General features: G+C 34.6%; 1 protein-coding gene across 5 annotated transcripts in view; it reads left to right on the top strand.

Moving 5' to 3' along the window:
• Positions 1-21,776, top strand: part of ABCB4 (ATP binding cassette subfamily B member 4) — a 71,162-nt gene that overhangs the window by 19,509 nt on the left and 29,877 nt on the right. For all 5 annotated transcript variants that reach the window (XM_016148012.2, XM_016148011.2, XM_016148013.2 and 2 more), the window contains 8 exons: positions 65-236; positions 2,359-2,472; positions 3,513-3,623; positions 3,831-3,956; positions 6,545-6,748; positions 7,117-7,287; positions 14,418-14,579; positions 18,846-19,022. In XM_016148012.2, the coding sequence (XP_016003498.2) occupies positions 65-236; positions 2,359-2,472; positions 3,513-3,623; positions 3,831-3,956; positions 6,545-6,748; positions 7,117-7,287; positions 14,418-14,579; positions 18,846-19,022 (1,237 nt within the window). The remainder of the gene's footprint in view (positions 1-64; positions 237-2,358; positions 2,473-3,512; positions 3,624-3,830; positions 3,957-6,544; positions 6,749-7,116; positions 7,288-14,417; positions 14,580-18,845; positions 19,023-21,776) is intronic.

Genomic DNA, 21,776 nt, shown 5'->3' with positions numbered 1-21,776 from the left:
TTAATATGGCTCAGATTACAGATTGATTTCTTATGATAACGTTTCCCCTCTTTTTTTCTGACAGGTATCAGAAACATCTAGAAAATGCCAAAAAGATTGGAATTAAAAAAGCTATCTCAGCAAACATTTCCATGGGCATTGCTTTCCTGTTAATATATGCATCATATGCTCTGGCCTTCTGGTATGGATCCACTTTAGTTATATCAAAAGAATATACTCTTGGAAACGCAATGACTGTGAGTACTTTTCCTAATATTTATGAAGGACCTGCAAATACTATTTATTCATCTACCTTTTCTTTACATTCCTATCCTTCTTTTTTGAAGGATGAGCCATGAATACAGGATTTTTTCTTTTGGTGAATCTTTGCTCTGTCCTGTGGGCAGAGCTGGCCTTCCAGAATACACAAGGCATAATTTGAGAGGACCAAGAAAATAGCATGTAGTAAGACCAATTAAGAAAGATATACAATAAATAAAAGAAAATGAAAATTGAATGAATTTCTGAATGAAGAAATATGGATTGGAGTCATCATTCTGCCCTTGAGTTTCATTATATAAGAAAGTAAACATTATTATAGATAAGTCATAGTGTGAGAGATTGCTAAATTTACATTATATAGAACATCACCTATCTAAAATACAAGATGAAGTTATTTTAGTTTGTTTTTCTTTTTGAAAATGAAGATGGTTTTATTTTATAATTATAAAAATAATATATACTAGTTACAAAAAGGTTTAGAATACATCATTTTAAAAATTAGGAGTTATTTAGAATTACTTATAATCTAATAATCGACATTTAGTGATAACTTTTGGTATATCTATCTTCAAGATCATTTTCTGTAGATACCCCATTTTTTTCTTTCAAAATTGGAATCGTATCATGGATTCCATTTTGTGACCATTTTTATAAACTAGCAATATTTTGTGACTCTCCATATCAGTGACTGTCAGAACAACATGTAACCATTCAATTAGCAATCTTTTAAAACTTGTCCTTCTCTATCTTTCTAAACAGAAGTATCCTTCTAAACACAAGATGTTGAAACAATTTGGCCCATTGCTGATGACTTAGGGCCATTGAGAAAATGAATGACTTCAAAATGTTTTCTAGAGTGGTATCTGCATACTCCATTGAGGAGTTGAGGGCTGTCTGGCTAGATGAACTTTCATAATTACTGTGCTGGTTTTTTTCCCCTCTTATTTTGGTCTCCTCTGGTTATCAGCTTGGAAACTCTCTACCTTTCCTCGCTTCCTTACTTGCTAAATTTTATGAAGAAGGGAGATTGAATCCTGACTTTGCCATTCACCTTTTGTGATGAGTGTGTCCCCTATGGCATAGTCTCCTCACTTGTGGCATGTGGACAGTGATATCTCCCCAGTGGGGCTGGAGAGTGATTCCTGTGGTGCAGAGGGAGCCCAGCAACACCTTGTTCATCAAGGGCTCTAGTGCATTAACTTTATGACATATATTTAGATAGAGACTTTCTTGCTTTCTTACTGGTTCTTACCTGTATTGCAGATAGTGAATAGATACATGAGGGATATTTGAGTTCTGGATACATGAAATGTTGTTGTTACTATCCTCTGAGAAAAGCCAGACTATGTATAGAGTTTCACCATACCAGGAGAGGAAGGAGTAGTTCCTCTTCATTTTTGTTTTCTTCAGTTGAGTTATGCAATAATCTGGATTCTTGAAGCTATAGTCTTGGCTTTTTTCTATATCAACTTATTTTCCTAGTGAAAAAGTATGTGAAGGGAAATGTGTTAAGCTTTTTGTGTTATAATACAGAATAACTATGTAAAGGAATTATTAATCAGTGCACACAGGAGCGATTTAAGGTTTTATAGCATATGAATTATTACCCTTTATATTAAAAATTTTATCAAAATATGTATGTAAAATGGTACTTTTTAAGGACAATTCCATGGGGTCAAAATCTATCACATTTCATCTTGAACATTCTGTGTAATTCAATACAATGTTAAAGAAAATCATATAGGACTGAATAATAATACTAATGGAAAATGCTTCCTTCTAGTGGCATTAGCTTCAGAGTCAAGAATATAGGTTTGAAAACCTTTCTAACTCTGTTATAAGTTCAGGGGAAGAGCAACAGATAGTTTGGTGAGCCAGACAAAAATATATTTTTGAGGTTGAAGATATGAATTTGTGAAATGAAATGCTATAGTAACCTTGTAAATTTTGCTCTTTTGCGAAAAAAAAAAAAAAATAAATAATGGATAAACCTAAACTCAACCTTTTGTATAATGTGTTTCTCAGACAAATCATATTTGAGATAATAATGGATGCCAGAATGGTACTTATAATTTTTCCTCATATTCTTTTGCTCAGGTCTTTTTTTCAATCCTGATTGGAGCTTTCAGCGTTGGACAGGCTACTCCATGTATTGACGCTTTTGCCAATGCAAGAGGAGCAGCATATGTGATCTTTGATATTATAGATAACGTGAGTTCTTTATTATTTTAATGCTGAAAAATTCTTTGAGGCTTGGGTAATTAAATCTGCTTTAGGTTAAATATCATGTGGAAATTAATTATGTGAAATTAACAACCTCTTCTTAGTAATAAATCAAAAAAATGCTTCACTAATATTTCTAAAAGTTTACTTTTAAGTAATATAATAACATTGATCTCATTTTGGAAAAGTACATCTGCACTAGTATTATTATTAGAGTTCAGAGCAAAGAGGTTTATCTTCCTAGTTTTCCTCCCTTTCTCTTTCATGTTGTAGCCAGACTGAGACAATTATGATTTCTATATAGGATCAGTGGATAGAAAATTATTGGTGGGACCAAAATTAACTGTATGTTTCGCTATGGGTTGCCTCCCTCAAAAAAAAAAAGTGATTACTGCATGTTTGATATGATTTTGAATCAACTATATTAAATAAGTTGTATTGACTGCAGTGAAATAAAGAAAATAGTTTTAACTTATAAACTAAGTTTGATCATTTAATCCAAACAGTTCCTCCTGTTTCATTGATCTAAGTCACGGGAAAATTGCTCAGCTTCCCAATATGCTGAAAGTTTACATTGTTACTAAATAACTTGGCCCTAACGAATTATTCATTCAGCTTTCTCAACCCAATCCATTACATTTATTATTTAGGAAGAAGCTAATTTTTACTAAATGCTGAAATACCAGGCTGTATCAATTATAATATTTTTTGTTATTACAGTTGTATAAACGTGTGTTTCTGACCAGTTAGAAAATTTATAGGGCTGCGACAAAACCTTAAAATGAAATGTTGTACAAAATGAAATGAGTATATCCCTTACATTTTTTTGAGGAAATACCTGTTTTCTGAGAATGAATATTTCCTTAAACACACACATACACACACAGGATGTTTACTTTGGGTTCTGTCTCATATGAGGGAGATTGTGCCATTCCAGGTCTTAGTTTTGGAATCTGCCGAATCATATTCCTTAAAATTGCAATTGTTTGTTCCATGATGGAATAGTTATTGAATTTTGTTTTATTTAGGATCCTAAAATTGACAGTTTTTCAGAGAGAGGACACAAGCCAGACAACATCAAAGGGAATTTGGAGTTCAGTGATGTCCATTTTTCTTACCCAGCTCGAGCTAATGTCAAGGTATTTAGAAGGATTCCTAAATCAAACCGATTGTTTATCATCTTAAAAGAATCCGAAGTCTCTGATCTTTTGATATTTACGTGCTTTTTCCTTTCTGGATTATATTCCCTTATTTAATACTTATTTCAAATTTAAAATTGAATTAAATTATTCCCCTTGTAGGGTTTTCTTGTAAAGTCTGTTATTTTTCTCTCTTTGCTCTCACAGATCTTGAAGGGCCTCAACCTGCAGGTTCAGAGTGGGCAGACAGTAGCCCTGGTTGGGAACAGCGGCTGTGGGAAAAGTACAACAGTTCAGCTGATACAGAGGCTCTATGACCCTGATGAGGGTATGGTAAGTGGGAAGAATCAAATTCTCCAAAGCGGAAGCCGGTACCAATTAGCCCTTTGAAATTGTTTTTTAGTAACAAATTTGCATCTGAATGCAATTTTGGTAAAAGGGCTGTGGAATTGCAATGCCTCTGGATAATGCATTCAAACCCTTGGGCTAATTTAGCAAAAGCATACAAGATGATAAAAGCCAAAGAAGCTAGACAACATTCTTTTATGTTCCAACTAAGCTTTTCATAATCGCTAAATGACTGGAAAACAGTCATCCAAACCACCGAAAGGATTATTTGCAATGAGATATTTTGTTTGGTCAAAAATAGTCCATATGGAAATTGTTGACAACAGGGTCATGAGGGTCACAAGAAACCTTAGGACAGTAATTCAATTCATCAAAGATTAGTTCAGTTTTCTTAAATGTTAGAATAGCCGAAGGGGAAAGTGGAACAGTTTCTTAAGGAACTTCTGGGGACATGGGGAAAGTAATAGCCTAGGGTATATATTTTTGCCTCTTAAAAATTTTGTTATAAATTCAGACTTACAGAGAGGTTGCAAGCGGGGAACTCATATATATATCCTTCATTCAGATTTACTAATTATTTATATTTTAACCCACATGCTTTATTGTCTTATCTCTGTCTCCTCGCATGTATGTACATGTAACACACACACACATACATACATGAATTTTTTTCTGAACCTTTGAGAGTAAGTTAAAGACATGTTTTTATTGAATCCTATGTACTTAAAAATATGTTTTTTAAGAATGATATTCTTTTACATAGCTACAAAACAATTATCGAAGTCAGTAATTTAACATCGATACAATACTAGCCCACAGTATATATTCAGATTTTCTCAACTGTACCAATTTTGAGACTATGAGTTTACCTGACATTAAAATGTATTGTTATGAAAACAGAAAATCACAAGTTACAAAGAAAAACAAAACAAAACAAAACAAAAACATAAAAAGGCATTGAGCTATAACAGAGATTACAGGAATAAATACAAAGTCTTTTGGGTACATGAATTATTTATTTATTTAATAAAATTTATTAAACGTCCTTGGAAAAATCTAATATTACTAAGGAGGAACATAGGCACATTCTCATTTACTAAAGCAAACTCTAAGTTGGTTAAAGCATGAACATTTTTTTCTATAAAACCTAGCAAAATGCTAACCATTGAATATACACATTTGAAAATATATTATTTTTAAAATTATTACTGGAGCAATACATATTGTTTAAAAAATATACATGTCAGTAGGGAAAAAACCCTTTAGAAATTCTTTAACTTGGAGGGTTCACATCATGATTTAACAATTTTCTACTACTAAAACAATGGAAGAAATGCCAGTAGTATAGTTGATTAATTCAATTTTTCCTTAAAGCTCTATCCAATAAAAAATGGTAAAACTACAATAAAAGAAAGCAATAAATTAGAACAAATGATTTATGATATATATGGGAAAACTTATATTTAATATTTGAGAAATTACAGCTTACCCTTGAACAACAAGTTTGAACTATGTGTGTCCATTTATATTTAGATTTTTTCAATATACTGTAAATGTATTTTCTCTTTCTTACGATTTTCCTAATATTTTCTTTTCTATAGCTTACTTTATTGTACAGATACAGTATATAATAAATGTAGCATACAAAATATGTATTAATAGATTGTTTATCTTATTGTCAAAACTTCTGGTTAACAGTAGGCTATTAGTAGTTAAGGTTTGGGGGAGTCAAAAGTTATTGGTGGATTTTTGACTGCGTGGGGGTTCGGTACCCTTAACCCCCAAGTTGTTCAAGGGTCAATTGTAATAAGAATCTGAAATAGCATATGAATATGCAAATCTTTCTAGAATAAATATAGATTTGTAAAAAGTTTCAAGAAATGTTCAGCTTCACATACAAATATATACAAATTAAAACAAAGCTACCACCTGATACCTACTAATTAAAAAAAAATTAAAATGATAAAACTCAGAGCTGGTAAATTATAGTGAAGCAGATATGTTTATATATTCCTACTGATATTGCAAATTATTAAAATCTTTTTAACAGGTTGTTTTTTCAACCTTTGTTCAGCAAATAATAAATGCCCAACATATACCAGTCATTGTATAGGTAAGCAATTGTTATTAGAAAAGAAAAAAGAAATGATACTCTCCAACCCGGTAATTCTCTCTTTTTACAACGATTGTCCTTCAGTGTTGCTTAAAGGAAGCCAAGTGTCCAGCAGGTGGGAAATGCTAAAGTAAATTATGATGTAGTACATATAGTAAAACATCATAATGCCATCGAAGTGATACGTAGACTAGGTAGGTAAGTGGACATTTTTGTTAAACCTTAATAATGGTAAGCAAAAATAATAGTATGCTAAAAAAATATAACCCAATATCATTTATGGAGAGCATATATTTTTTTGTTTTTATTCTTGCACATTGCCATTTATTTCTAATTCTCATTTCTAACCACTGAAATAAGTTAAATATTAACTAAGACTTTTTCATAACAAATGAAAGGGTCTTGATGCTTTAGATATCAGATGGTTTAAAATATTTAATGAAAAAAATTTTTTTTTCAGATTAACATTGATGGGAAGGATATTAGGACCTTTAATGTAAGGTATCTGAGAGAAATAATTGGAGTAGTGAGTCAGGAGCCGGTGCTATTTTCTACCACAATTGCTGAAAATATTCGTTATGGCCGTGGAAATGTAACCATGGATGAGATAAAGAAAGCTGTCAAAGAAGCCAATGCCTATGAGTTTATCATGAAGTTACCACAGGTACAAGCTTTGTGAATGTAGTTGCCCTCAAAATTAGAATTTTGCCTCATGTAACCAAGTTCTTTCTGCAAAGGTTAAGCTAATAATGTTGGAGATGCAAGATTGTGCAACTTTCCTACGTTAAATCCCTCGAATTAATTATTCAGTTGGAGGTTTAAGGAGTATAGCCTGGTACATAAATCATATAAAATTTTATACCGAGTATGTGTTAGTAGTTTATTAGAATTCAGTATTCATTTATTTTATTATAATTTATGACTCATTGCGGCAGTAAAAATGAAGCTCCAGTTTTTCTTCCTGAATTTCTAGACTCCATAGCCTTTTCTATTTAAAATATTTCAAGAGCTCCTCCATGTTTTCTGTTATAGAAATTTAACACCCTGGTTGGAGAAAGAGGGGCTCAGCTGAGTGGTGGACAAAAACAGAGAATCGCCATTGCTAGGGCTCTGGTTCGCAACCCCAAGATCCTCCTGTTAGACGAGGCCACCTCAGCCTTGGACACTGAAAGTGAAGCTGAGGTACAGGCGGCTCTGGATAAGGTCAGTAGATGCTAAACACCCGAAGGACTAACAGATTGAAACTTTTTGAAAATTCTTGCCAGTGTTTTGCAAGTCTACATTGAAAAGCATAAACATAAGAGCAAATAAAACTTACTCATTAGACTTTATTGATTTCTCCTTTATGTCAGGTCATATTGCAGAGAGGTGGATGACCCATTAACTGGTTTGCTTTGACTAAGGTAAAGAGAGCTCAAATCCAAGCCTGTGCAATGAGCCACTTATCTTTGATTTTTTCTTGCACACAGGCTATTACTTTGATCCAAAATAGTTGTGTACAAATATTTTTTAAAAAATCTAATTACTTAAATACTGGTCCAACTGAAAAACAGTTAAAATACTTGCCTTATTTTGTAGACAGTAACATCATTTTTATCTATTCACGAAGGTGAATGGATGCCTTTTTGGAAATGAAGTTTAAACTTGTGTGTTTGTCTAAACATATACATAAGCAACACTTTTTAAGGGTGCCGAGCTCATGTACCTGGGTCAAGTGTTTCTAAATCTCTCATTATCTCTTCAAGCTGAAGCTTCACAAGAAGTACCTTATCTTGGGACATTTCTGCAGTTAGCGATGATGTCATCTGTAATAACACAGTATAAAAACTTGAGTCAAATGATACCATATAAATGGATTTCAAACAGATAAATATAAAATATATTTGATTTGAGAAAGTTTAGTAATAAAATATGCAAATTACTTAACAGGTTCTATCCAAACTACCTGTTGCAATTTTAGAGACAAGCTGTATAAATCTTATTTTCTCAGGAAAATTTATACCTGAATCCTAAATAATTACAACGGCTTTGTGTGCTGTAAACTATATTTAATCAATGCTTCTTGGTTTATCAGATTGCTATTTTGGCTTATCTTAAATCATTTTATGATGATTAATGAGATAATAATTATTTCTCAAAATTTCTTGTACTTAATTAAATTGTTTTCATGTATGTAAAGTCTCAATATTAAGTAACCACATATATAAAATATAAGAGACCGGTATTTGGTTGGTTAATTAGAAATGACTTAAAGCAATAAATCATAAAAATTTTATAAATTAAACAATTAGTTTTAACTTAAAACTTATAAATGGGTACTCATGTGTCAACATAGACTTTTTAGTGTAAAGTCAGTAGGATAAGAGAGCTAGTTATGGGGGCAAAAAGTCGCATTCAACCCTAGGGCCCAGGGCCCAATACTTTCTAGGATATAAATATTCGATATATTAGCCCTTATTGTGCTAAAAGAACAGAATTATTAGAGATATTGTTTTTCGTGATATGGATCCTGCATGTGGCCTTGGAAATTTTAATTCTTATTTGTACAAATTACACCACTCAGTTTTAGCAATTTGTGTTCTGTAGAACTATGGCCCAGCAATCAGTCGACAATCTTTTGTGTATTGGCTTTAAAAATAGCTGATAAATCACTCATAATTTTTTAGAATCCCCAAGAAAAGTCATTAGAAGCTTGAGGTCATGGTTAACAGCATAGGCTTTGGTGCTAGACCAGCTGAGGTTGGAGGCCTGGCTCTCTCCCTTTCTAGCTGTTTGACCTTGGGCATATTAACTAGCCCCTCTAAGCCTGAGTACTGCAGAAGTAATTGGGGAGAGAGGGAAACATAACATTATAGGATATTGAAAAGATTAAATGAGATATTGCATGTAAGTTATTAGTACATGCCTTGCACATGGGAAACACTTGATATTGTTAGCTATTATTATTATGTTGTTTACCATTACCATGATTATTATTGACTTAATTGACTGCCGAATCAGTTACCTGTTGCTGCATAACAAACTGTCCCAAATTCAGATGTAAAACAATAATTCTGTAGCTTGGCTGGGTAGATCTGCTACTAGTTTCACCTGAGCATGTAGCGACATTTACCTGGAGGATTGATTTAGCTAGAATGGCCCAAGATGGTCTCATTCACATACTGGTTGTTGGCTGGGCATCTCATGTGGCTTCTCATGCTCATACTTATGTAATAGGCTAACCTGGTTTCTTTATACGGAAGTCTTAGTCCAGTGTACCCAGAGGCAGGAGCTATAAGAAACCTAGAGGCTTAGACTCCAGAATTTATACAATGTCACTTTTACCACATTCTGTTGGTCACAACAAGTCACAAGGCTAGCCCAGATAGAAGGAAAGAGGAAATAAATTCCACCTCTTGATGAGTGAGCTGTTAAGTATCTGTGACCATATTTAATCTTCCACAGCACACGGTCTGCCACAATTGTTTACATTTCTCCCACATGCAAAATAAATTCATCTCTTCCCATGACCCTCAAGAGTTTCATACATTTTGACTCAGGCTCACAATTATGACATCAAGATCTAAGTCCCATTTTTGAAGATCTGTATGTGGTCCAGATATAGATGAGGTTCTTCTTCATGTTAAGCTCATTTTGATCCAGAGACTATGAACTAAAGAGAGAAGTTATCTTCCACACAAACACCCAGCACATAATGGTGATGCAGGGACAGGATAATGGTAATAGACACTCTTGTTCAAAGAAGAGAAGAATGGGAAGCACACAGCAGTTACTGGTCCATAGCAATTCTGAAATGCAGTCAAATACATGTTGCCAATTACCCACTGCTCCAGGAAAAGGTAATGTTCCCTGATTGAGGCCCAATTTTTCCCCCTAATAGTGGGTTCTCTAGTCCATTGTGCTTCTTAATTCTGGGCTCCATCCTCTGGGCTCTTGGATCTGCCTTCTGAGAGGTCTTTCCTTTTACAAAAGAAATGGCTTGCACCTGCAGCTGACTAGCTTTCTCAGCGTGCTTTGTGCCCATAGGAATTTGGGACACAAAGGCCACTTTACATTTTGAATTTTCTCAATCTCTCTCTTTTTTAATTTTTTTCTTTTTCTTCTCAATCTCTTTTAGTCAAAGCTGATGGGCTCTCTTAAAGACTGTGTTTGCTTGGAGTCTGACTGTGGTTTATTCAAGTCTCCAAAGCTACACCCATTATTTTTTTTTAAGACAAGCCTCTATTTTGGGCTGCATGTGAAACTGCCATGAGAAAACCCTTACTTAAGAATCTTAGAAGCCCTTTTATATAGCTGAGCATGTATACTAGAATCTGCCTTAACTCTTTCAGAGATTTTAACCAAAAAAATCTTGTACTCACATCCTGATTTGATCTTTGGCCTCATTTCACTGGATGACTAAGACTTCATTTTCCAACCCACCAAGTACTGATCTTCTTTGTTGCCTCTAAATTCACCTTGAAAAACAAATAGCTTCTTCTTTAGATCTTCTCATACCATACCTTATCACATACAGCCATTGGAATCCAATTGGTATTTCCAACATTCTATTTAGAGCTATCTGGAATCTCCTTAACTTAATGTACAAGTTCATTAGATAAAATGTCTTTCTGCCAAGTTACTGCAGGAAAAAATTTTTCCAGTTATTCCAAGGTTGCATAACACAGGTCACCCTCTTTCTAGCCTCCCAATAGCAATTTCCTTACTTTTCTCCCAGTTTCCACTAACAATATCATCACCTCCCTTCAGCCACTGACTCACATCTCAATCCTAAAGCCAATGTCTTATGTTTTAGGTTTTTGTTACAGAGGCATCCCAATCTAATTACCAATTTCCATATCAATTTCTTTAAGCCAGAACTTGGCTGGTGTGGTTCCTCTGTTGGTTTCACCTGGTCTCGCTCAGAGAGGTACTTTTAGCTCCGGGTTAGCTGGGCTGGAACATTTAAGATGACCTCACTCTGGCAGTTGGTGATGGCTGTTACCTGAACGAGCTGGGTTCTCCATGAGGCTTCTCATCCTCTAACAGACTAGACAAGCTTCCTTTCACTGTGGTTTCAAGGTAACATTCAAAGATAGCAAACACATAAACCGTAAGGCCTCATGAAGCGTAGGCTCCAGAAACTACACAAACATCAATTCCTTCACACTCTTCTATGGTCAAAACAAGTCAAAAGCCCTGCCCAGATTTGAGGAGGTGGACAAATAGGCTCCTTCTGTGAATAAAGTAGCTGCAAAGTGTTTGTGGCCATGTTTAATCTCCCATAGTTACTGTGAATAGTTTGTAATCTACTCAGTTGATGCCATAATTTGCAGGCTAAACTGATACATTTTGCAGATAATAACCATCTTTGAAAGGGAAATTCTTTGTTAGTGTACTGTCTAAAAGGATTGTAGTCAGTCAACTGGCCAGTCATTCTAAGTTCAAAATCAACTTTCTTTTAAAAATGGAAAGTTGTTTTTTAATTTATTATCTTTCCTCAGAAGAGCATAAAGACATAACAGTATTATATCTATTGTTATCTGTCCATGATTACCTATCATGGAAGAATAATATATTCCTCTTGTGGATCTTTTATACATTTATCAGTACCTTTTGTGTGGCCTCAATTTATTGTAGATAGCCATTTATTTATATGCCTTCTCTCGGAGCTCCAGTGGCGCAATCGCTTAGCATGTGGTACTTACATATGCCTTCTCTCTCTTGGAAAGAATAAATGCCCCCTAAGAAGCAAAATTAATAAATGGTTTATATTTGTATCTCTATAACATTCAGTACAGTGCCTTTTACATAGTGGAGCCTAAATAAATATTACCATAGTCCACCTCATTGAGATAATACATGTTTACATTAAAAAAAATTTAATGACCATACCAGCATTTGATTCAATAGATAACAACTACTTATAAAAATAAATAATAGGTTTTTCAATATAAGATCTGAAAGATATTTTAAAAAGAAAATCAATAACCACAAAATTTTATACCTATATGCATTCTCCTACTCATAATGTTACCATACAGGAGGGGTAGGAAAAGAACTAAAAGTTAGCCTTCATGGCGATTTTATGAAATGACTCCACAAGCTTTCATTTTATGTTTTTTTCCCCCAGAAGTTCCAGAAAAGCTAATTGGTAAATACTCCCTTTGTTTGGGCCTGCCTTTCATCCCTGCATATCCAAAACTAGTACAAGATCCAAATTTCTTAATAATTGACATCCTTGAATCTAGGCTATTTGTCAATGTCTTGTCATTGTTGGGGTGTCTGAGAGATATGAAAATGAATTTCTTTATGTCAAATCTCTACTCTAGCCAAAATTTCTTGGTCATGGGTGACAGTTGCTAACTTTTAAATTCACAAATATACTTTGTTTCACCTGCATGCCTCTAATTCCAATTCCTCTGGGTTTTCTTTGTTTGTATTGATATAGCATCAACCTATTATTATAATGATAATATAGTTAGCAATTTACTCATCACTATTAGTATCAGGAATATAATTATATTGATCAAATTATTTCCCATATGCTTTATCATGCATGGACCAAGCCATGCAACTTCCACATCAGTAGATATTTGTGAATACTTCTTTGGATCCTCTATACTAAAAATTAAAGAATAGTCTTAAATGTTGTCCAGTAGAGCTGTGATCTTGTCTCTCTTTTTATGATTTAACTCTTTTATATTTATTTAAACACAGTTGATTCATCTAGTTATTTTAGAGTAGGGACTGAAGTAGTGAGAGTACATTATTTTTTTGCAGGTGGCTACACAATTGGCACAATACCATTTATTTATAATCCATCATTTCCCTATTGACAGATAATGTCATATTTATCATATACTAATTCTTAAATGTTTTATATCTATTTCTGGACTCTATTTCATTCTGTTGACTAAACTGCCTACTCATATGATAGCTTCCTTTGGATTTTACTATTTTAAGTGCTATAGCTTTTTGTTTTAATATCTGGTGGAGATGTTCCTCCTCACATTAACTTCTTTTTCAGAATTTTCATGGCTGCTCTTTTTTGAAAAATTGAGCTATAATTCATATTCCATAAAGTTCAACTCCTTAAAATGTATAGTTCATTGGTTTTTAGTATATTCACAAGATTCTGCAACCATTGTCACTAATTGCAGAATATTGTTATCATTCCAAACCTTGTACCCATTAGCAGTCACTCCTCATTCCACACTCACCCTAGTCCTTGGCAACCACCAATCTCCTTTCTGGCTCTATGAGTTTGCCTATACTGGACATTTCACATAAATCGAATCATATAATGTGTAGTCTTTTGTGATTGGCTTTTTTTCACTTAGCATGATATTATTAAGGTCATCCATGCTGAAATATGCATCAGAATTCATTTTTATGGTGCAATAATATTCCATTGTATTTACACATTTCGTTTATCCTTCAATCAACTGATGAACATTTGAATTGTACCCACTTTTTGCTGATTTCGAATCTAGCCTCTTGTTTTTAATTTATATGTTTAACGACTTAGGTGAATTAGGCTTTACTCTAATAACTATCCTAACAATGAGGTTTTATTGCCTCAAAGTAGGAATAGTCTTAAGAAGCTATTAGCCTAATAAGGCTAATGACTATCAAGAAGAGTAACCATTATTAATGACATAACATGAATAATTCGATGAGCATTTTCCAGTGTTTAAATGCCTATTCACGAACCTACGAAGCCAATATATGAGTTCACTGAACTATGTAGAGGGGTAATTTGTAGATTTTAGCATGCATAGAAAAATCACCTGGGGCACTTATTAAAAATCAGAGTTACTGGCTCCACTCCAGAGATTGTTATTTGGATGGTCTTTGAAGCACATTTTGAACCATCCAGATCCCAAGATTCCTTTTTTCCTAAATTGCTTTCATATCATCTATTAGAATTACAGGTATAATCAGGCACTTCAAAAGAAACCTACTGAAGTGTTGTATGTAGCAACAACTCCCCTAACATGTTTCTGCTAAAGTCACTAGTATGGCATATAACTCAGAACTAGTATGAAAACACTTGAGAAGGGTCAAAACTTTTCTTGTGTTTCTCTAGTAAAGACTGACATTACTTAAGCTTCCAGAGTTATTCATCCTCATATTGAAGGGATTGGCCTCCTGTCTGGTCCGGAGCTCGTCTTGCTTTAACCTTCCATAGCTGAATGATGCTTTTGTGCTGTAATCACATGGGGAGGATTGGCTACTGTCTCATCAACTACAAACACTCCCATCCAAGTGCTTAATTGTGTGTGTGTGTTAATCGGCAGTGCATCGACACTGTAAACTCGCTACCCCACGTTTGTCCTTTGCCCCTTTAGGCCAGAGAAGGCAGGACCACCATTGTGATCGCACACCGATTGTCTACAATCAGAAATGCAGATGTCATCGCTGGGTTTGAGGATGGTGTCATTGTGGAGCAAGGAAGCCACAGCGAACTGATGAAGAAGGAAGGGCTGTACTTCAAGCTTGTCAACATGCAGGTGGGTATCTGTTTCCCAGGAATTGTTTCTGCTGTTTGCTCCGTAGTGTAGTATTCTTTACATATTAATATCATGCAGCTAATGTCATACTGAGGAATAAGAAATATTCAGGAAGATGCCTAAAAATATACATTTGGGACTTTAATTCAGAATTAGTGAAAGAACCCTGAGAGGAAGGCAAGTGGGGAGGAAAATGTCAAAAACATTTTAAACTTATTACTTAGGACAGAGATTCTTAATTGTCCGGGGAACGTGTTCAAACAAGTCCTTTCCACCATAGGATTAGGGTGGATTGGGGCAGTGGTAGGGGGAAGAGGGCAACGCCAGGATCTCTAGTAGTTGGGAGACATTCTATGTGATTTTAAAATGCTTCACGTGATGATCCTAATAAAACCAATAGCAAGATTGATGACTATAGGAAATGAATATAAGCACACCTCAGAGATATTGTGAGTTCAATTCTAGACCACAATAAAACAAGTATCCCAATAAAACAAGTCATAATCTTTTTTGCTGGTGGAGGGTCTTTCCTTCAATTTGTAAAAATTGTGCCATCTATGAAGCACAATAAAGTAAAGTGTGATGAAACAAGGTATGCCCATAGTTTGTTTTTCTTAAAAAAAAAAAAACAAATAAACAATTATTCACTCTAGTTACTAAAACAGGTGATATTGGTAATAATTGGTTTGTCTTATTGAATAAGACATTTTATTGTGCTTATTTGCTTGAGCAACTTTTCGAAACAAATACACTGAATACATTTTATCTTTATAAACATGATTCTTATATTTATAAAAATATATATTTGCTTTAATATATAACTGTTACTAGTATACACATACTTTTTTGTTCTTTTTCCTTAATATTTTAGATATACATCATTTAAAATTATCATCTTAATAGATTCTCAGAAGTCCATTAAATTAATGTGTAATAAATTGGTTAGTCATTTCTTTAAAGTCAGATACTTAGTTTGTTATCAGTATTTCTCTACTGTAAATATGTGTGCTTTTGGAGCACACATAGGTAAAAAAAAAAAAAGTTGTCAAAAATTTGCTTCATTTTCTGACAAATAACTCCTCTGAGCCTCAATTTCCACAATTTTTTATAACCTACCATGTTATAAGATTAAAAAACAAGCACCTGAATATACTAAAAACAAACAAAAACATATACTTTAAAAGGGTGAATTTTATGGTATGAGAATTATGTCTTAATAAGACCGTTTCATTTTTTAAAAGCACCCGAACAAATATAGATGCATGAGAAATGATTGTTATTAAAATTTGAAAAGTCCCCAAAGTGAAAATATCAAATGAAATGATAGAAAGTTTTATAATTGCTTCAACTTTCCAGAGAATGTTCTCTAGCAGGAGATGATTCATTACAGTGTTTTTGCTAATTGCTTTTATATGACCTAGCCATCACATGATCTCTATCATTTCACTAGTTACACTATATATCTATATCTATTTATATCTATATCTATCTATCTATATATATATATATATATATATATATATATATATATATATATCTGTGGTTTTGCCTGTGATGATATATTGGGTCTTCAAATGAGGTAACCACTTTCGCCTCTAGCTAGCCTATTTCTGTGCCCCTGAAAAAATAAATGACCTTCTATTCCCCTTGGGACTTAGGCTGGGGGACTGCCAAGGGGTAAAAGGACAGCTCTCGCCTTTCTATATCGTATTTCCTAAGCTTTTTTCCCCAGGAAAAATTATATGATTAAGACTGAACAAGTGACCTAGTGTAACAGAAAAGGCCTGCCACCAGTTAAGCAATGGCTTTGGGCAAGTCATTGGGTTTTGGTGTCCTCACTTGTTAAATGAGCAGAGATTGCACTGACCACTGATGTTTCTACCAGCTCTGGTAGTCTATGATTCTTATGCCCTTTGAACCTCTCCACTTTGATACCCACACCTTTCTCACTTCTGGTTTGGGGTTTTCCTTAACTTGTACTTGTTGGTGTTTTTGGCAAGATGAAGGAAAGGGCCATAGCAATCTTGGTTGTTTACAAATGCTCAAGCTAATGCTGCTTCCTTTTTTTCAAACTACAGAGACCAAACTAGTATTAATACAACCTTGTCTTGTTTTTGCTTCTAAACAGAAATGATCACTGCTATAGGTATACTGTTGGCTCTTAGTTGTTTCTTTTAATTGTGCCTTAATTTTTTTCAAATTATAAATGTAATGAATTATTATTTTTTAAAAGCAAAGCATTTAAAAAAATTTAAATATGAATATCTTAGAAATTTGAAAGTCCCTCATAACCCAAACTTCTGCTGGCAGCAATTTGGTATTTACTTTTCATCTTTGCTAGCCTAAAAGAGCAAAATAGTATCTCCATATTTTCTTAATTATTCATGAGATTGAGCATGTTTTCACATATCATTGGCCATTTGTATTTTTCCCTCTGAAAAAGAATTTTTTCCTGTATTAGGTTTTTTGGATGTTGGATTATTTATAATATTTTTATTGATTTATAAGAACTCCTTGCATAAAAAGAAGTATGCTCTTCTCTTGCATGTATTGGAAATATTTTTTCCTACTTTGTTCTTTTAATTTTACTTTGTTGATGGTTTGGCTGCCATAAAAATGTTCTAAAATTGTATTCGATTAGATTATAATTTTTTTCTTCCATATCTTCAGGATTTGGGGTCATTCTTAGGAAGGATATTCACCCATATTTTCTTTCAACACTTACTGTTTTACTTTTTACAATTAAATATTTGAGCCATCTGAAGTATATTCAGGTGTAAAAATTGAGGGCTATTGGTTTTAAATATACTTTATATCACCTGGTGAAAAGGGCTGTCTTGGCTTTGGAGCCCAATTACCTCAGCACCCACTAAGAGAGGGCTTTGGTAAGGCACAGAAAAAAATATTATGAGAGGGAGATAGAGGGAGGGAGAGGAAGAGGAGAGGGAATGTTCATTTGATCATAGGAGGAGACTAAAATAAGAATAGGCTTAATGAAAGAACTATCCATTGAGATGGACTCCTTGATAAGATGGATGAGATTACAAAAAGAGGAAATATAAGGGGAGGCATTCGTGAGAGATGGTCCAGTTTGAATTGCCATGAACTAAATTTTTGGGGAGCCAGGCTTGAGCATGTGATGGAAAGCTGTGGAATATTTTTGAGCTGGGGTATGATTTGAGCAGAGCTGCCCTTTAGGAAAATAAATCTGGTAGCAGTGTGGGAATGGATGGAAGTGAGTTTTCAGGGATCAGTTACAAGACTCAGTCTTTAGGTTGGGTTTGGTTGGGATATGATATAAAACAGTTTCAGTCATATGCAAGTAAGGAAGTCCACCAAACAGAACATAGCCTTGTAGTGTGGTTCAAGGTGCACAGGCAACATTCTGTGAGGTGTTGAAAGAATAGATGAAAAGCTAGGATCGGATAATATGCAGAGATCAAGATAGGTCGCTATAGGTACAGTAAGGCACTAAACATAGGATTGGGTTGGGTGACATGATCTGAAGGAGAGAGCAAGAACAAGACAGTACTACAAGGACTGAGGTCCTGGACAACCCATTAAGATGTGTACTTGGACATGGAAGAGCAAACGGAACCAGACTCAAAATTAGACTCTACTGAGGTTGGCTTGATGTTCTCTTGCCTGGCATTAAGCTAGCTAGAGGTCCTTAAATTCCCCCTTTCCTCTCCTTTAAAAAGAAAATTGATTCCAAAGTTGGCATTGAGGCCGAGCCTGCAGGTTGAGGTGTGGTTCTGAGAAGGACGATGAGGAAGAAAGATGATGATTGCACTCAGCCAATCAAGGAAATCAGTTTAATTGCCTCCTATCAGGGAGTGACTAGATTTTTCTTATTTGTAGCTTCAAAAGTGAGCCCTTGGTAATGTTTCTCCTTATTCTTCCTCCCTTTCCTGGTGGTCATGCCTTGTTCCCTGGATTCTTACATATTGAGGAAATTCCTACATACCTGCTAGATGATGAAATAATTGCCTTTTAGTTTTAGAAAACACTTTTATACTCTCATTTTTATATTATTCAAATTGAATTTAACACTTCTTTACAGTTTTTCAACTAATCTTGATTAAGATGGTCTTATGGAATCTAAAAGTCTTGACACAAGTAATATTGAAAATAGTTTTATGGTTCTAAGCTTGGAAGTTAGACGGATCTGGAAACACACACACACACACACACCACACACACACACACACACACACACACACACACACACACACACACATTGGCTTTAACATTTTCTTCTTTCAGACATCAGGAAACCAGATCCAGTCGGAAGAATCTGAAGTTGGACTAAATGATGAAAAGGCTGCCACGGGTATGGCCCCAAATGGCTGGAAATCTCACCCATTTAGGAATTCTACTCATAAAAGCCTTAGGAATTCACAAAGGTATCAGAATGGCCATGATGTGGAAACCAACGAACTTGTAAGTTGTTCACATAGATTAAATCTTTTAATGTTTAGTTTTACTGTTGAAATTCTTAGCCTTACAAGTATGTTGCCGGCATAGGTGATTCCCATTGTGAGCCATACTCTTCTTTAAAAAAAAGAAATTTCAAATTTTAAATATATTTGACAATGAATTGAAATCAATTCCAATTAAAATGGATTTCCAATGGAAAAAAAAATCCAAAAACTTAGTCTTTGTGTTAGATGTTTAAAATTAAAATTAGATATTCCGTTCATCTTTGAGATCCAGAGATAAACACAGACATACTTCTGAGATATTGAAGATTTAGCTCCACATCACTGCAATAAAGTGAGTTGTAATCCTTTTAGGATAGAGGCCTTGCCTTCAATTTGTGAAAAATACAACATCTGTGAAGCACAATAAAGCAAAGTGCAATGAAACGAGGTATGACTATAAGGCTAGTCTAAAGTAAGATACCCTCATATTGGCATATTCTATTAGGTAGGATTACATTTGATTGCCTATGCTAGGAAACCCAGAATAACACCAGTTTAAGAAACTAAAAGTTTTTATTTCTCTTTCACATGAAAAAATCTTAGTGGTGAGAAACCCAGGGCTAAAATGGTAGCTCTGCAGTTACCAAGGATGTGGGCTTCTGTCACCTTTATCCTCACTATCTTGGCATGTGGCTTCCATCTTCAATGATATAAAATGACTCCTGAAGCTCTGGTCATCACGTTCATGTCCCAAGGTCTCCATTATGCGACCTAAATCTTCTATGCCTGACCAGACATTGAGTTCAACATTTGCTGAGAATCTGATATGTGCTGGACATTGGACTAGTTTCTAAGATATGAAGATGTAGTCTTCACCATTTTTTGCCTGACATCATTAAAAATATCAATATATGCAACCTCCCAAAAAGCTCACACATTAGAAAAGGAGACATGTAAACAAACAAAAGAAACAGAGAGAGTTTCTTGAATCCCCACACCATACTTTTACATACATGTGATTGTCAATAACTCAATTAGATGGCCATACGTAGCTACAGGGGAAGGTAGAAAATGAAACTTTTTGCTGTATGTATTGCACCTCTGAATTATATTGGATTTCTCTTACTAAAAAAAGGAGGAGAGAATGGCCAGAAATAGGGAAATTGTGCATTCTTTAACATTTCTCACCTGAAGACTTGAGATAGTAATTCAAGTTAATAGAAACTTTTATAATAGAGAGGAATCCATTCCTAGATATTTTCTTATTTCAAGAAATGGTCTTAATTTGTTTTGATGTTACTTTTTAATAAAGGCTGGGTTTATTTTTACTTTTGTGTTAGCCTGAAGAAACTAATCCTACTGAGAATTCATCTAATCTGGTTTGCTCTGTCCACAATATTATTTACTGCAGAAATTATAAGGGCTCTCTTAGAGGTTTTTATCTTGACATATTTATAGAAAGAACAACAATTGTACTATTGTGGAGCTGAATTACCACAAGAAGATAAACACTTTCCTCCTTTTTTGGCTATGAAAGTATCCGCTTTTCAATTCCTTATTTATCTTGAGAATTATGCTGCTAAATCATTAGTCTGGTATTTCAGATGAGCACTTCTCTTGGATAAAACCAGAGAGAAGAGGCAGAGGCAGAAGCAGAAAATGCCACAATCAATTAAGGCTGTCTTAAGTACCATCACAGTAGGATAAACAATGTGTTAAGGGGAGGGAGAAATTAAGTCTGATTAGAGAGAGGGACCTGGGAAAACCCATTTGTGTGTGGTGAACAGCAACCTGACAAAAAGGCTCATTTATCAGGCTGTAGACCAGGACCTAAAGACATTGTTAACTGGGAAGAGAAAAATTACATCAAAATACAGAGAAAATTGGTGGTTTGAAAAAAGAGGGCTGAATATAACCTACTCCTATGTTCTCTTTTACCGAGACACAAAAACGACCTATTTAAATGACCATATGGCTATGAGATTTCTTAGGCAGCTTTTGTAGGCAGTTTAATGTTAAACTAGCTCTATCGTCAGGATATTCTCCTTTATGTAACCTAATTCTTTCATGCCTGACCAGACATTGAGTTCAACATTTCCCGAGAATCTGAGATGTGCTAGGCATTGGACTGTTTTCTAGGGATATGAAGACGTAGCCCTCACCTTTTAAAAAGCTCACGCATTAGAAAAGGAGACACATAAATAAACAATAGAAAAAAAAAAAAACAAGCTAAGCTACAAGATAAGTCTGTACAAGGAACAGTGGTAAGAGAAAAGGGGCATAATTAATTTGATTTTGTGAGTTGAACATGTCACAGAAAAGGCAGCACCAAGCAGGGTTCTTGGGGTGAGGAGACTAGGCCAATGTTCTCAGATTCATAATGGTGTCCTACATTGTAAGGACACTTACCCATCTATTCATGGGTATTGCCTCCTTTGACCCCAACATCATCCCTGAGTTGAGACTTATATTCTAGTGGATTTTGTGACCAGATCTTGCGTCCCCTCACTCTGCTGAGGCTGGAATAGAACTGGACTGATCACACCATAAAGAATGCTTCTTGGGTGAACAACTCATACTCAGTTTATACTGTGTAATCAGTGAACATTGTTGACATTTTACAATATACTGTCCTACTCTCTAGCATGAAGTTTGCTGTACACCGGCCATTCTCTGCACCTAGTTTGCAAGTTTCTTTAGGGAGATGCCTTTGAGATGGGCTTCTTTTCTATGTAAACAAACTCTGGAACTGCTGTCGTGTTATCACCAGTCT

This window comes from Rousettus aegyptiacus, unplaced genomic scaffold, assembly GCF_014176215.1.
Source record: "Rousettus aegyptiacus isolate mRouAeg1 unplaced genomic scaffold, mRouAeg1.p scaffold_m13_p_13, whole genome shotgun sequence".
Lineage (NCBI taxonomy): Eukaryota > Metazoa > Chordata > Mammalia > Chiroptera > Pteropodidae > Rousettus > Rousettus aegyptiacus.
The sequence above is the reverse complement of the archived record's forward strand: the minus strand, read 5'-3'. Positions and strand labels throughout refer to the sequence as shown.